Genomic DNA, 15,653 nt, shown 5'->3' on the forward strand with positions numbered 1-15,653 from the left:
GATGTGTGTGCACTCTCATTTGTCTCTAGCCATACCTGCACTTGTGATTTAAGAGAATTAATCCAACAAATACCTTATTTTTAGCTCTATAAGACGCACCAGACCACAAGACGCACCTAGTTTTTGCAGGAGGAAAACAAGAAAAACAATATTCTGAATCTCAGAAGCCAGAACAGCAAGAGGGATCGCTGTGCAGTGGAAGCAGCGATCCCTCTTGCTGTTCTGGCTTCTGGGATAGCTGCGCAGCCTGCATTCGCTCCATAAGACGCACACACATTTCCCCTTACTTTTTAGGAGGGGGAAAAGTGAGTCTTATAGAGCAAAAAATATGGTACCTGCCTTTTTTTCTTGAGTGAGTAATGGAAACGGGAACTGCTTTCTTCAGACGGTAAGTAGTGATTGGCATTGCACATGCACATCTTCTTTTTTGAGAACTATCTTCTGATCTGCTTCTTGCTTCCCACTTGGAATAAGCAGAGAGCACCCCATGGTTATTCACAGCAGGTGTAAAATGGAGGCTGATCCATAAGTGCAAAGGGCCCTGCATGAAACATGCCTCAAATTCATTCGGATTGCTTTTTGTTTTCTTATATGTTCTGCCGTGCTCTTTGGATGGAGGTGAAAACAGGGTGCTTTTTTGTTCTACTTTGGACAAATCAATTTACCGTATTTTTTGCTCTATAAGACTCACTTTTTCCCTCCTAAAAAGTAAGGGGAAATGTGTGTGCGTCTCATAGAGTGAATGCAGGCTGTGCAACTATCACAGAAGCCAGAACAGCAAGAGGGATTGCTGCTTTAACTGCGCAGCGATCCCTCTTGCTGTTCTGGCTTCTGAGATTCATTTTTTTTCTTCTTCTTGTTTTCCTCCTCCAAAAACTAGGTGCGTCTTGTGGTCTGGTGCATCTTATAGAGCGAAAAATATGGTAGTTTGCAAAGTGACCTGGGGTATCAGCTAGGATTCATTATTCCTGCCCTCCTTACCTCTTCCCAGGGCTAGGAAATAATGGTGATTTCTGTTTTGGTGCTATGTTTCTTTTCAGAGGTAGCTGTGGGGTCTGGGTAGACAGGGCAAGGACTACCTCTCTAAGGGACAGCCCCTGACGGCCATGAAAAATCAGTAGAGACATGCCAGTCTGTGCTAACCAGGAATGCACAGAAACAGAAAGACTCCAAGCCACTCTTCCTTGCAAGATCTCACCATAGAAGACTGATTTCCTGCTTGTCAGATTCAGTTGAACGTTTTCTGCCAGGTCACACCAGACTGTCAAGCACAGCATTTTCTTTGAAACTTTTTATTAAGACATTATCACAGCAGCAGCAGCAAAGCCTATCTCTTGGAGGTGCCCAAGCCCTGGGTTTCCTGCATCAATAGCTCACAAGGCCCTTCTCCAACTCAGTGATTCTGTGGATATAAACAGAGAAGTGTATCATAAATTGCTTATTCAGTACCAGGCACAAAACTTTGTCAGTGTTTGTTTAAAAAAAGGGGGGTTCTGACCTCCCTTTGTCGCCTCAGCCTGGTCCTTGGACCCTTGTCGGCATAAAAGAGTCCACGAGAAGAATATCCTTGCAGAGTACTTTCTGCTTTTATTCTTAAAAGTCTTTCTGCAAAAGCGACTGACCAACTGTACACATCAACACTACCAGCTTTCACTAACCAACCAACCAACCAACCAACCAACCAACCCAAACTAAAATTTCTCACTCTATATATACAACCCGGTGCAGGCCGCTGACTCATGCTGACCCAGCTTTTTAAGCATTAAAGAAACAGTGGCCAATTTTTAGCCGTGACAAACTTTTCATATTTCTTGGTTAAGAGTGTATGGACTAGGGCAACATGAGTTTTGCACATATCTACCATCCTGTGAATTTTTGTCCAAAGAGTCTGGTTTCTTCACTGGAAAGTTTGGCGGTGAAGACCTCTGGATAGGCACCATGATTGCGCCACTGTGCAACCCACTGGCCAACACCTTAACACCCATTGTGGTTGAAACCACCACCCAAAGATGCACACTGAACTCCTCTTGCTTCCCACATGTCTTTGCACTCATCAGCCATGTTTGGGAAAGGCAAATCCCACTGACATTCTAGATACTGTCTTTGCTTTAGGAAAACATAGAAAGCTGCCTTCTACAGAGTCAGACCATTGGTCCATATAGTTCAGCATGGTCTCCAATGACCAGGGATTGAACCGAGGCTCTTCTGAATGCAGAGCAGATTCTCTACCAGTGACCTTTGGCCCTTCCCCCTTCAAACCCTCCTCTCCATCACCAAGTATTTGACAGAGATCCCAAACAGTAGCCTTCCCTTGTGGCTCCTACTTCCCCTTTGATCCTTCCCTTGGAATACGCATAAGGCACATTGCAGAAATTCATTGTTGACGAACTATACCAGATCTGCCTCCCTCCAGTAATTAGCTAGTTTAAGGAGTACTCTTGTTTGTTTCTACACATCTCTGCCTCCAGGCAGCCATTTTGAAACGACCCCCCTTCTAGTCTCCCTAATGTAAGATTTTTATTCCGTATTCCTATTCACAGCCAGCTAATTAATCTAAGACTTTACATTACCGGAATCTACCTACGCTTGGGTCTTATAGTGGCTTCCTACTGTGCAGAATCTTGATTATCTTGGGCAGTTTTCTAGATATATTACTTATTGCTATCTTTTGCAGATGATAGATGCTGACAATATGCTGCAAATTTTTCTAGGGCACCCATTATAATTGGGGAGCTTGAAAGTAAATCTTGAAAGAGAATATATTTTCTCTCAAAGTCAAGAACTCATGTAGCACTGAAGTGTACTGTACGGTTTCTGTGAACTCTAAAATCCCAGTTGCACTCGTGCCCTTTCAATTAAACTGTAAATGTATCAACATTCTTTCATCTTTATTTCCAGCCATTAATAGAATCTGTGTTGAATCTTATGTACACATTTGTGGAAGTCAGAATAGCCAAATAGGTCCCTGGAATTATTAGTTTGATTTTATTTCCTTTCATTATTGGGAGATATGAAATGTGCAAGCATTCAAAGGCATGCAGCCAGAACGGAGGATTTCCTTGCACTGCGCACAGCAGTAGAAGTTTTACAGAGACACTGTCTCTAAGTGAAGACCTGCCAATGCTCATCACAGGCTATCTGGTCACTAACCATCTTGAATTTACAGTGGCTGAAGCTTTTCAATGATTTCTCTAGCACCTTTGTTGCACATACTATTCAGTGTCCAATCTTAGGCTCTTACTGAAGATTTTTTCAAATCATAGGCTTTCATCTTTTGCCAATGGACAGCCAATGGCGACTAACCTCTCCCATTTGACCAGCCCGAATCAACACAAGGGTGTACACGCGAGCAAGACTGAATGAGCTACTTTTGGCAATACCGCAAGAGAGATTCCAGAAAATGCCACTCGTAGAGAGAACTACATCCCTGTGGACAGAGACAAATAGAATCAGTAGCACATGTTCTTTTGCAGTGCCCCTGGTATCAGACAATTCAATCCAAGTTTATTAATCAGTTGGTTGTTAGCAGGGAGTGGCATTCAGGCAAATGTAAAGGTAAAGGTACCCCTGCCCGTACGGGCCAGTCTTGACAGACTCTAGGGTTGTGCGCTCATCTCACTCTAGAGGCTGGGAGCCAGCGCTGTCCGCAGACACTTCCAGGTCACGTGGCCAGTGTGGCGAAGCTACTCTGGCGAGCCAGAGCCGCACACGGAAACGCCGTTTACCTTCCCGCTAGTAAGCGGTCCCTATTTATCTACTTGCACCCGGGGGTGCTTTCGAACTGCTAGGTTGGCAGGCGCTGGGACCGAGCAGCGGGAGCGCACCCCGCCGCGGGGATTCGAACCGCCGACCATGCGATCGGCAAGTCCTAGGCGCTGAGGTTTTACCCACAGCACCACCCGCGTCCCAGGCAAATGTAAGGTAGTACAAATGCAATAGTAGCCCCGTTTCTGCAACAAGCAGTGAGGATTTGTGGATGTTATACAACCTTAACTTAAGTATTAACTAGGCAGTTTTTTATATTTACAGAGCTGCAGATTAATTTTAGGAGGCGTGCTAAGATTAAAAAAAAGAATAGGAGCCAAATTAGGTAGCTTTACCTAGCAGTTGGAGGACGTGTTCCCCCAGATTAAAAAACAAACAAACCTCTGATTCCATTGCTGAATGGAAGAAGTGAGTTATTTCTGGGGAGAAGAAAGGAGAGGAGAGGCAGCTGCTCGTGTTGTGTTGTGTTGCTTCTGTCTCTGTGTTATTGTGGTGTCATCAGCAGAGGCATGGCAAGGAGGTAAGCAACTGTCCGCATTTAAAATGTTGATATGCATATTTTATTGGCAGGACTCCACACAAAACTTGACTTGCTTTCCTAACTGCTGTTATTTGCTGGTCACAACCAATTCTGCCCCTGCCCTTTCGCAAAGTTCTGCAGAACAGCAAGCGCTTTTGTCATCAACATTTGTGTTGCAGCACAGTGGTACCTCAGGTTACATACGCTTCAGGTTACATACGCTTCAGGTTACATACGCTTCAGGTTACATTCTCCGCTAACCCAGAAATAGTGCTTCAGGTTAAGAACTTTGCTTCAGGTTGAGAACAGAAATCGTGCTCCGGCGGCGCGGCAGCAGCGGGAGGCCCCATTAGCTAAAGTGGTGCTTCAGGTTAAGAACAGTTTCAGGTTAAGTACAGACCTCCGGAACAAATTAAGTACGTAACCCGAGGTACCACTGTATAGAGAAGGTAAGGAACACCAGGAATCTCCCTCTGTCACCCAGAAACGATTCCTGCCATTCCTTGCCTTCTCCAAACTGAACTATAGCTAACGAGTCCCACCAGAGACACACACACAAAAAAACAAACTATAGCTAACGAAATTCTGATAGATTAGAAAGCATCCAATCTTCTCTTCTGCGCAAGCCTTTTTTCCTAAAGTGCTGTAAATTGTGCCGTAGATTTGTAAAGCATCGCTTAGATTTTTGTATCCTGTAAGTGGCCTTAAAATTAATTTTGTCTTGAACGTGTCCACGTGCCAGTGAGTTTGACATAAGCCTTTCAATTTTATGCTCCACTAAAAAGAGTGCGTGGAATGGAAAGAGTAAATCAACCCTGGAATTTGCAGAGGTGGCTGCTCAGCTATGAAGAGCCTGCTCTGTATAAATTGATTTCTATAACAACTGATTTGGATAACAAAAAAAAAAAGGCTACCTAAATATTCCATGGTGTTAAACTTGCAACCTTAGAAAATCTCAACCTTGAAACCTTGGAGTTGATCAAGGGATACCAGGAGACAGCCATCTCAGAAATTATCTGAGAGTTCACATAGAATCTGATATATTTGTACGTTCCTTTTGCAGGTAAAACCCTGAGAAGAGGGAATAGATCGTAATTTCAAAACTTGTATTTCTATGTACACATACTACCAAAACCCACTGAATTACTTTTAAGTAAATACACAAAGGATCAGGCCATACAGTGCACACTTACCTTGTAGTAAGTCCAGTAGAATTAGACATAAGATCAGAGTAAACATGGTCTGCAGTTGCTGGAGAAGACTCTGACTGGGATGCCATTATGGGATGACAGGGGAGCAATTGTCCTCCTTACCAATGTGTTTCAGACCAGGCATTGTTGTTCTTGAATAATATCTATATCTCCGGTTATTGCAAGTCATATGGAAGTTACACACATTCTTAAAATAGACTTAGCTAAGAAGAACCTTGCTGTTCACCTTTTCCTCTCCCCAAGCCTCAAATAATATCCCCACCTTGGGCATGGCAACATTTTAGGGACACTGTGAGGCTGATTAAAGGTAAAGGGACCCCTGACAATTAAGTCCAGTTGCGAACGACTCTGGGGTTGTGGCGCTCATCTCGCTTTACAGGCTGAGGGAGCTGGCGTACAGCTTCTGGGTCATGTGGCCAGCATGACTAAGCCGCTTCTGGCAAAACCAGAGCAGTGCACGGAAATGCCGTTATGAGGCTGATTAGAGCTGTACAAAAGTATAGGGCTGTTGTTGTGGTTGTTGATCTCCTGGACCCTCCCACTTGATTGTTGAACTGCTTTGCAGAAAAGCACAGCACCAAGACACAACAATTGTTTCACCAGATCTGCTTTAGTTGTTCTTTCCCACAGGTGTGAGCTGAAGTTCACCTGGTAACAGAATGCATCTTACAATTAAAACCACCGAGGTTTTATTACTATCATGCAGTAAATAATTTTTTTGCTCAATAAAATAAATAAATCCACTCTTTTCCATTTCATCAGACCCATTTGCAGGGTTCTGGTTTCTACTTAAAGGTATTGAATAGAGGAGTCTATGCAAAGATTTGCAAAACAACGACCCCAAAACCAAAGGTTTTTTGTGTCAGGGTATGAAATGGACAGAGGCAACCAGCCTTCTTAAAAATCAAAAGAAAGATTAAAAGCATGTCTTAAATACATCCAAATCAATTAGGAACAGTAAGTGGAGAAAGTTAAGAAACAATTTGTGTTTTTTAATCAAACAAATTGTTTTTTAATTAAGAAACAAATTGGTTTTTAATAGTTTTATTACGTATCAGTCACAGCACAACTGAACCAGGCTGTATCTTAAAAGATAGTGATGGATGCTCTGCTTCTTGTAATTAGATGAATTAGATAAGCATTATAAATTGAAGTTAGCACATCAAAAATGAAAATGAATTATCATTCACTGCTTACACTTGTGTAGACTCAAATAAACGGAACGGGTAGAAGGTTGAGTAGCTTCCTATTTGCTGTTTTGTGTTTGTAGTAAAATATTGTATATTTGAATAAAGTACCATTTAAGTACTTTAAAATATATTTATTTGAAAGAGCCTCTACAATTCAGAAGCATCATTTAATATTATCATTAAATGTTAGTGGTTGTTTGCCATACTTTCTTTTGGTATAATAGCCCAATCTCAAAGTATACAGGATAATTATTCATATCTGAACATTTTGCATATCTGCAAGAAGTACAGCTGGTAGACAACTCTATAATAATAACAATAATAATAATAATAATAATAATAATAATAATAATAATAATAATAATAATAATAATATTTCCCCAGCCACTCTAGGCAGCTTACAGCATATATAAAAACATAGTAAAACATTAAAAACTTCCCAATACAGGGCTGCCTTCAGATGTCTACTAAATGTCAGGTAGTTATTTATCTCTTTGACATCTGGTGGGAGGGTGTTCCACAGGGCAGGGGCCACTACCGAGAAGGCCCTCTGCCTGGTTCCCTGTAACTTCGTTTCTTGCAGTGAGGGAACCAGCAGAAGACCCTCGGAGAAGGTCCTCAGTTTCCGGGCTGAGCAGTGGGGATGGAGACACTCCTTCAGGTGTACTAAGCCAAGGCCTTATTTGCACCCAAATTTGCACCTAAAATGTAATATATACAACAAAGGTTGAATGCACATTTGATTTTCTCATTCGTCCCCCCTGAAAAGGCGGGTGGGCAAATGCTACGTCAGCCTTCCCCATCCTTCCAGCTGTTTTGGACTACAACTCCCATCAGCCCAAAGTGTCGAAAACAGCTGAAGGGCACCACAAATGTCCATGCATGTACAGTACATACATATAGCCCTTGTCACAGATTCTGTTTTAGGCATGGTGGGGCTTAAAACTATAAATACCCATTCAGGTTATGCCTAAACCTAAGAGAACCATATCTATGATTGAGAAGTGATGAGTGTAATCCCTGCCAGAGAAGAGAGTGTAATCCCTGCCATGGTAAGTCTACTGTGGCCCCCACATGATAAGGTTTGTAAATTATACAGACCTGTTGTCAGAACTAGGCCTAGTCAGTCCAGATTCTTCTTAACTGCCCATATGAGACCTCAGAACACAGCAGTCCACGGTACCTCACTGGGCCGGCCCAAGACGTCTTGGCACCTGAGGCAAACCACAAAATGGCAGCCCTTCCCTGCTAGAGAAGAAGGGGCAAGCGTAGATCTACACTGGGAACAAGGGGGGAAGAAAGACCTAGATCTAGATCTGCTGCCCCTGCAGAACCATACATGACTCAGAGGAAAATTGGGACATGCGCCTTTCGGAGGGGGACACTCCTGCGCAAGAGCACAACCCCCCAAAACAGCCTTTTGGAGCTGTGATCTCATGGGAGCTAAAATGGGATCTCCTGGGATCCAATCAGAAGCTGGGGTGGCTTCTGGAATCCTTAGATGTTTCAGGACAGTTGAGGGGTATGCAGAACCTGCCACCTGAGGCACTCGCCTCACTTTGCCTCAAGGGTGGGCTGGCCCTGAGGACAGTTTAGACATTAACAAACCATGGCATATCCTCTCAAGCTAAGGGAGCAGGGAGTGCCCAAGCTCAGGTTTATTGAAATTCCAGCCAACCACAGTGTCCTGGGAGGGGCAGCTTTATGTCTGAGCCAAGCCTCTATCTGTAGAAAACATGGTGGCAAGTAGATGGAGGTAAATGAGAGACTTGAAGGAAGGTGCGTAATGGCAGACCCATAACGGGGGACCCAGAGAAGGAACATGGTAATGTGAAGGAATCCTGAAAGCCAAAACCCCGCCCCCCATGCATTAAGTTTTTCTCCACCAACTCATCAAGGAATCTGATGCCTTTTCATCTGGTTGGCCCTCAAACCGAAGAAAGCAAATAGAATTTTCTTTTTTAATGGAGTCAAGAGGGAAAAGTTCATTTTAGGATAGAGAAGCGTTTGTGGAAAGGTTGACATAAACAAATGCCAGCTTCCTCGCTTTATGATTTGCATGTGATAAAGGTGGCATTGTGAAAGAAATAAGTGCTAGCAGTTGTGTTCGGAAATAGATAAATTTATACGACGTGGAGCCTTTTTACTGGCAAAGCAACGTCTTTTAAAAACGGATAGGGACAAAAATATGCTAAGGGAGAAAGCATAGAGCAAGAGCGAGGGCCAGATTCTTTCATGACCAGCCTTCTGGGGGCCACATGCCAGTGCGTGGGGGGGGTACAGCACACATGCACCACAAACCCATATATGCAGCATGCGCATGTTCACCAGATTGGCTCCACTGGTGCATTTGTACCATGCTGCCACTTCACCCCTCTACCTCCTAGTAAGCAGCAACATGGGCAGCGATGTCACGCACCACCATCCCGTACTGTACTGCCCACGGCCAGGCAGCTCAGTCGGTAGAGCATGAGACTCTTAATCCCAGGTTCGTGGGTTCAAGTCCCATGTTGCGCAGAAGATTCCTGGGTTGCAGGGGTTCGGATTAGATGACCCTTGTGGTGCCATCCATTTCTACAATTCTGTAATATTATTATTTACATGTATTAGCACACACACACATGCCGGCTCTCACACTCACCCCTCCCCAGCAATTGGGGGGGGGGCATTTTCATTTCATTGAAAAATGATAGAGTATTTGACAGTGAAAATAAAGGTTTCTGCAAGAAGTATGTATTATTTAGTTGTTTTCATTGCATCTTTGCCTTTGTGTATTAGCAAATATTAGTGATGTATGGAAGTGAGAGCTGGACCATAAAGAAGGCTGATCGCCGAAGAATTGATGCTTTTGAATTATGGTGCTGGAGGAGACTCTAGAGAGTCCCATGGACTGCAAGAAGATCAAACCTCTCCATTCTGAAGGAAATCAGCCCTGAGTGCTCACTGGAAGGACAGATCGTGAAGTTGAGGCTCCAATACTTTGGCCACCTCATGAGAAGAGAAGACTCCCTGGAAAAGACCCTGATGTTGGGAAAGATGGACGGCACAAGGAGAAGGGGACGACAGAGGACGAGATGGTTGGATAGTGTTCTTGAAGCTACAAACATGAGTCTGACCAAACTGCGGGGGGCAGTGGAAGACAGGAGTGCCTGGCGTGCTCTGGTCCATGGGGTCACGAAGAGTCGGACACGACTAAACGACTAAACAACAACAACAATTAGCAAATATAGTGATTTCCCTTTTTTTATTACTCTTTCTATTATAGGGGGGTTTTCTCTCTCTTTTTTTTTAAATGGGCCTTTCAATAACAATTCACGCTTCCCAAGCCAGTACATGAATGAAGTGCAGCTACTTTTAGAAAGTCACACTTCTCTGAATTTTTTCTGCAAACAAAAAACGTATGGAACAAAGCATATTGTAGCAGAAAGTATGTACAATTATGTGTATATTAGGGTAAATTACTTGCAAAAAAAGTGTGTATATTAGGCAAAATTGCAAACAAAAATGCGTATACTGGGTGAAATACTCTCGAAAATGCTTATAATTTTCATGTGGTTATGGGCAAACTGAAATTAAGATTGGAAAAATGAAAATGATAACTGCGTAACTGAATCTGATAGATTCATCCTTCCTTAGTTTTCAAGTTTTAATTGTCTATAAAGGCTTCCCCATTTACGATATGTAGTTTGTTTGTTTTTTGCCCTCTCAAACTCAGCCTAACCCCTAACATCTACAATTTTATCAGCACTGAAATAATAAAGTAAAGCATTACAGAAGACAAATATTGAGTATAAAATGGCAAATGTTTCAAGACTGAAGGGAGATTAAAACTAGTTGCAGATTGCTCATGAAGGACATTGTGACAACTGGGCAAAATGCTAATCGAGAAATTTTCATTGTTGGCATAGTTCAAAAATAAAATGTTTAACTTCTGCTGTACTAATGTTAAAAGATCAAAATGCCCCCCCCCAACTCCACCCCAAACTATCAACTCTCTTTGACTTCAAAGTTATCAACAGTGTTTCTCAGTGACCCAAGGCTGTCAGCACAATCTATTTCTGGACTTCATTCATTGATATAAAACTAGGAGACACAAGCATATATTAAGAGATAGGAATTATTATCTAGCAATAAACTTTAAGCAATCTCATTTTAGTTATTGACTTCCCTTGATTTTTCATCTCTTATTGCAGGGTCTTTATGGAAGTGTCAGTTGCCTTTTCTTCAATGACTCTCCAAGGTCTCTTTAAAAATGATAACTCCCTGTTTTATAGCTTGATTAATGTATGCACTGGGACCAGGCCAAGAAGTATTTTAAGGAGGCCTTTGGGGAGCACTAGATACTCAATCAGAGATTCCAGGAATTATGGAAATTGAGTTATGCACTAAAAATAAAGTTTATGCTGTTTTATCACCTGCTATGAATGTTTAAGAGAATTAATGTATCAATTGGTTTAATCTACAAGTGTGCTAATAACTTGCTTAGGGGGCTCACTTCTTGTAAACTGGCTGCATTTTAAAAGTCCTGGATATCTTTGAATGTTCCCCAGCAACAAAGAATAAAACATGGATATTCTTTTAGTAGCATGTGATTGAGACACATTTATTTACTTTAAATCCTTGTGGAAGCTTATCATTGTGGCACAGGGAATACAAGAACTCCGAGGGGCAACAGGTTTCTTATTCCAGGATAGGAGAAAGTATCACAGTGTATTTTCTTAGTTTGAAAGAAAGTCCAGTCTAAAAAAGCATGCCTCTGATTTCTAAGGGGAGTTTTATGTCTCGTAAAGTTTACATGTATGCTCACTCATTTTCTATGGCTGAAAATTCTATAGACATCTGTTACTGAATATTATCTTGTATGTTGCTTTATTAGGTACCATACAAAAGACAGGCGTGCCTTAAAAGTAGGAGAGCAAAGAGCTCAAAGACAGAGGGCACTTAGCAGCACCCATAGAGGAGATGATGAGGAGGGAAGTGTGGTGCTCTGATTGGTCCAATAGCCCTCCTGCCACCTTCCCAAAGCCTGCCCAGCTTTGGGAAGGAGGCTAGAGGCTTCCAGCATCCTGTCAGAGCCCTGGCACCTCATTCCCAAAGCCCAGGAAGCTTCTGCCTGTCTTAGGGGAGGAGGCACGATGCTCACACACACAGTGTCCCCTCCCCAAATCACCCTCGCAACCTGGCCCCTCTGACCCGAACTGTTCCCCTACGAAGAGTTTCACCACACGCCATTGGTGGGTAGTGTGATAGAAATTTTGAGGTCTTAGATATATGTTAAATGTTCATAAGTGTACCAACGAAGCACACACATAGATCAGCACAGGAAGACCCACCTGGAACCATTTTGATTCCCAGACTGTCCCAAACTGACCAGATGTTTTCTCTGCAAGGTCAAAGGAAAATGGAAACGCCTCCCCATTGTCTTTTCCTTCACAAATCCTGTCTTAAGGGTATGTCTGTGTTTGAATAGGGTGCGAGCCTGTGACCTGGCCCAGGAACGAAGTATTTATCATTACAAAAGACTGGCCAGGCTCCCCAGGAAATCCAGTCAAGTAACCTGCCAGACAGGAGATAAACAAGGACAGGAGAAAAACAACATGCAAATTTCTGTTTTAGACCGCCTTTTTTGTGATGTAGGTATGATGTATCTGAGGGGTGGTCTTAGGTTACACCCCTTCTGTGATGTATGTATGATGTTTCTGGGGGTGGTCTTGATCTACAGGGTGGCAATTTCAGAAGTCTTTATAAGGCCTTGCGTGCCATTGTTCTTGGTTCCTGCTCCTTTCCTGCGGGTGAGGGGAGCACCCTGTTGCAACAGATCCAGAATCTGGCCTATAATCTGGATCAATAAAGATCAGGTTTACGAGCTGCTTTGCTTCTCAATATTCTCTGGTCGGCCTCTGTTATTTTCTCCTACCAATAGGGAACCTATGTAAGGACTCTATATGGGCTCTTGGATACCCCAGAAGGGAAAAGGGCAGTTTTTGTTTACAATAGTAGTATAAGCAATAAAGCCAAGGGCTGAATCATGTAAGTGCTCCTAGCTGACCTCAGCTACAAGATCGTGTGAGCAGACAATGTGTCACCAGTCACAGACACAATTCACATCATTTTTTTCCAGTTGTTGCAATCGCATGTGGTTACTGACTGGACCTTGTGTTCATCGCTGTTTGCACATTACTATATGATTTGTCCATAGGAGAGTGTGCCTGGAGACAGTTAATCTGTGGTTGCAGCTTATTAAATTTGAGAGGCCTTTGTTTTATTTGTGTCTCTCTGCTGACAGAAGGGGCTTTAGTCCAGCAGACACTTAATGTGAGATTAAAAGGAGGGAAGTGGTTTCCCACCCCCCGCTTTTCTCCTTCAAATCAGCTGCACCCTCTACAATGGGTATTAAATTGCTGGTCTTTGAATGAAGGGAGGAATACAAATATATATTTAAAAGCACATATGTGATGTATTGGATGAATTGGTCCTTAGTCATGCTGTTTTCTGGAGAGCCAAAATGATTGCTTTTTGCCTATAAGCTATAAATAGTGCGAACTGTAAAAGTGGGAAATGGCCATAAGGTTCAGTTCATTGAGACAGCGGCCATAATTAAGTGTGCTGGCTTGTGAATGCTGCTGATGAACTCGACTTGAGTAGTCATTACATGGATATGTGAATAACAATTTTGTAGGGTGAGGTGCTTAAAGCAGTCACAGTAATTTTGCAACGATAGCCCATGGCATAAATAAGCCTTTGAGACCAAAAACCATCCCGTTAGTTATTCCAGTTCCTCGTGGAGAATTGTATATAAATTAGTGTATGTTTCAGAACATCGGCTTATCTCATATGTGGTTTAATCTTTGATCAAAATAATTAGCTCTGACTTGTGGAGAAGCTCTTTTTCCCCCTTTTAAATATCTCTTCAAATATTTCTTTAAAACTAGTCTTGCTGACTTAGCATTTAAATTACTGGAGGGGAAGTCTACTTGGAAACCAAGATTTTGCTATACTGTATGTGGAATGTTATGCAACCATTTTATGTCTTTTTATTGCAACATTCGGCCTGATGTCCTCACCTACCCACATCTACCCTGTCCATGTTTTAGTTTCCAAAAGCTAAAGTCCTGTGGGGGGATATCCCTAGGGAATAGTTTGCACCCCTTCTGTGTGATCAGCACTACATCATCACACAATGAAAAGGCGAACTGGTGCCCCCCTCCTTTCAGTTTTTCTTCCTCTCCACTGCAATATTGTCCCCAAGGGCAGTGCTTTACTAGCTCCCACCCACCCCCTAAGAGAAAATTGCAATGTGTATGTAAAAAAAGTACAGGGATGCACTCAGATACCACCAAGGTGGAGTTACAAGCTGTCCCTATTGGCTCAGCGTTCTGGGTCCATTTCAGCACCGTCACAATTTAAGTCCCAGATTGCCATCTGATTACTTTGCCCACTCACATTTAATGGCAGTTCATGGTAAAGGAGTCGAGAACTAACTCCATAGCCTCCATCCATGTATCTCCATTCTGGTCTTTGTTTCTCGCAGCCAAAACATCCATGTTGCAAGCCACAGGTGAAGGGCTCCTAACATAAGATTTCCATGGATGACCTATCAAATTTAAAGGTACTCACCACATATGCTGGCTGATTTGCAGGTGAGTGTGGTGAGTACATTTAAATGTGACAGGTCACATGGCAGGCTTAGTCATGGCCGGCATCACATCTCAAGACCGCAATACCTCAAGGACCACCTTAGGAACCTACTGGGACCCTGAGATCAACCTCTGAGGCCCTTCTCCATGTGCCTCCTCCACAAGAGGTCTGGAGGGTGGTAACATGAGAAAAAGCTTTTTCCGCAGTGGCTCCCCATTTATGGAATGCTCTCCCTGGGAAGGTTTGCCTGGCACATTCATTATACATCTTTAGGCCCCAGGCGAATATGTTCCTTTGGCTCATTGACATCCAATGCCCTTTTCAATGTGCTGTTATTGGTTTAGTCATGTTCTTATTTTTATTACATATTTTGCATTTTTTAAAAATATTGCAATTTTATGTTGTGATCCGCCCTGAGACCTACGGATGAAGGACAGTATACAGATTTTAACAACAATGGCAATCTGTTTCAGCCCTTGGTGTGAAGCTAAAGTGTGATCGAATGCTGGGAATTGACTTGATGTGCATCTGTATTTAGATTAGATTAGATTGACAATAACGAGAATTGCTTAGCTTCTGTGTGTATGCAGCCTTTTTAAACTTTGCCTTCTGTTTTTCCCTCCTGTGCAGATGATGGAAATGCTTAAAACAAGCAAAGCTAGTGTGAAACTGACAAATGTAAGTGTAAGCATGGCGCTCACTGGGACATGCTGTGTAGTGTTTCGTGTGCTTCTGGCCCAAAGTGTGCTGCATGGCTTTCTGCTATCATCCTGTGAATTGGGCGGCATGTTCAGTATCTTGTTCAGCAACACAAATGTTTATATCCCTAGCCTTTTATATTAAAAACAACAAGCCCCTCCCTTTTTTTAAAAAAAAAGGTCTTTTGCAAAAGTGTTGGCATAGTATTTGTGGCTATAGTCTTGTTTGTGTCTATTTGCACATATATATTTTTTTTATTTTATTTAGCAAACTGGTTTCTATGTTGTGATTACTGTTACGGAATTTGCAGCATCTTGAGATGGATGTCCATGTTAGAAGTCCAATCCAGGGAAAGGAAATGGCTTCCATCAATATGCAGGGATGTTGCTATAGGCTCCCTTCACCTATCCCATTTCCACCTGGTGCGGAGTTAATGCCTAGCTGGCCAGGAAAGGGATCATTGAGAGAGGGAGAGTCATGGTGTCTTGGTGTGGCCTGGGCAAAGAGATGCAGGGCCCTCTCTCCAGACTCCTGATCCAGTACCATCACTTTCACTATCCTGAGAAACAAGAAGTAATGAGGATGACAAAAGTCATGGAACTGGCCCTGAGGTGAATGTAAGCCATAGAA

The 15,653-nt window shown here is 42.7% G+C and overlaps 1 protein-coding gene across 3 annotated transcripts in view; it reads left to right on the forward strand.

Moving 5' to 3' along the window:
* LHFPL3 (LHFPL tetraspan subfamily member 3) overlaps positions 1 to 15,653 on the forward strand; it is a 279,538-nt gene that overhangs the window by 186,912 nt on the left and 76,973 nt on the right. The window contains exon 3 of one of the 3 annotated variants that reach the window (XM_077935779.1): positions 14,955 to 15,002. The exons of the other annotated variants lie outside the window; for them this stretch is intronic. Coding sequence (XP_077791905.1) covers positions 14,955 to 14,971 — 17 coding nt within the window. The 3' untranslated portion in view covers positions 14,972 to 15,002. The remainder of the gene's footprint in view (positions 1 to 14,954; positions 15,003 to 15,653) is intronic. 3 annotated transcript variants of the gene reach the window in all.

The sequence above is a fragment of the Podarcis muralis genome, chromosome 10 (assembly GCF_964188315.1).
Source record: "Podarcis muralis chromosome 10, rPodMur119.hap1.1, whole genome shotgun sequence".
NCBI lineage: Eukaryota > Metazoa > Chordata > Lepidosauria > Squamata > Lacertidae > Podarcis > Podarcis muralis.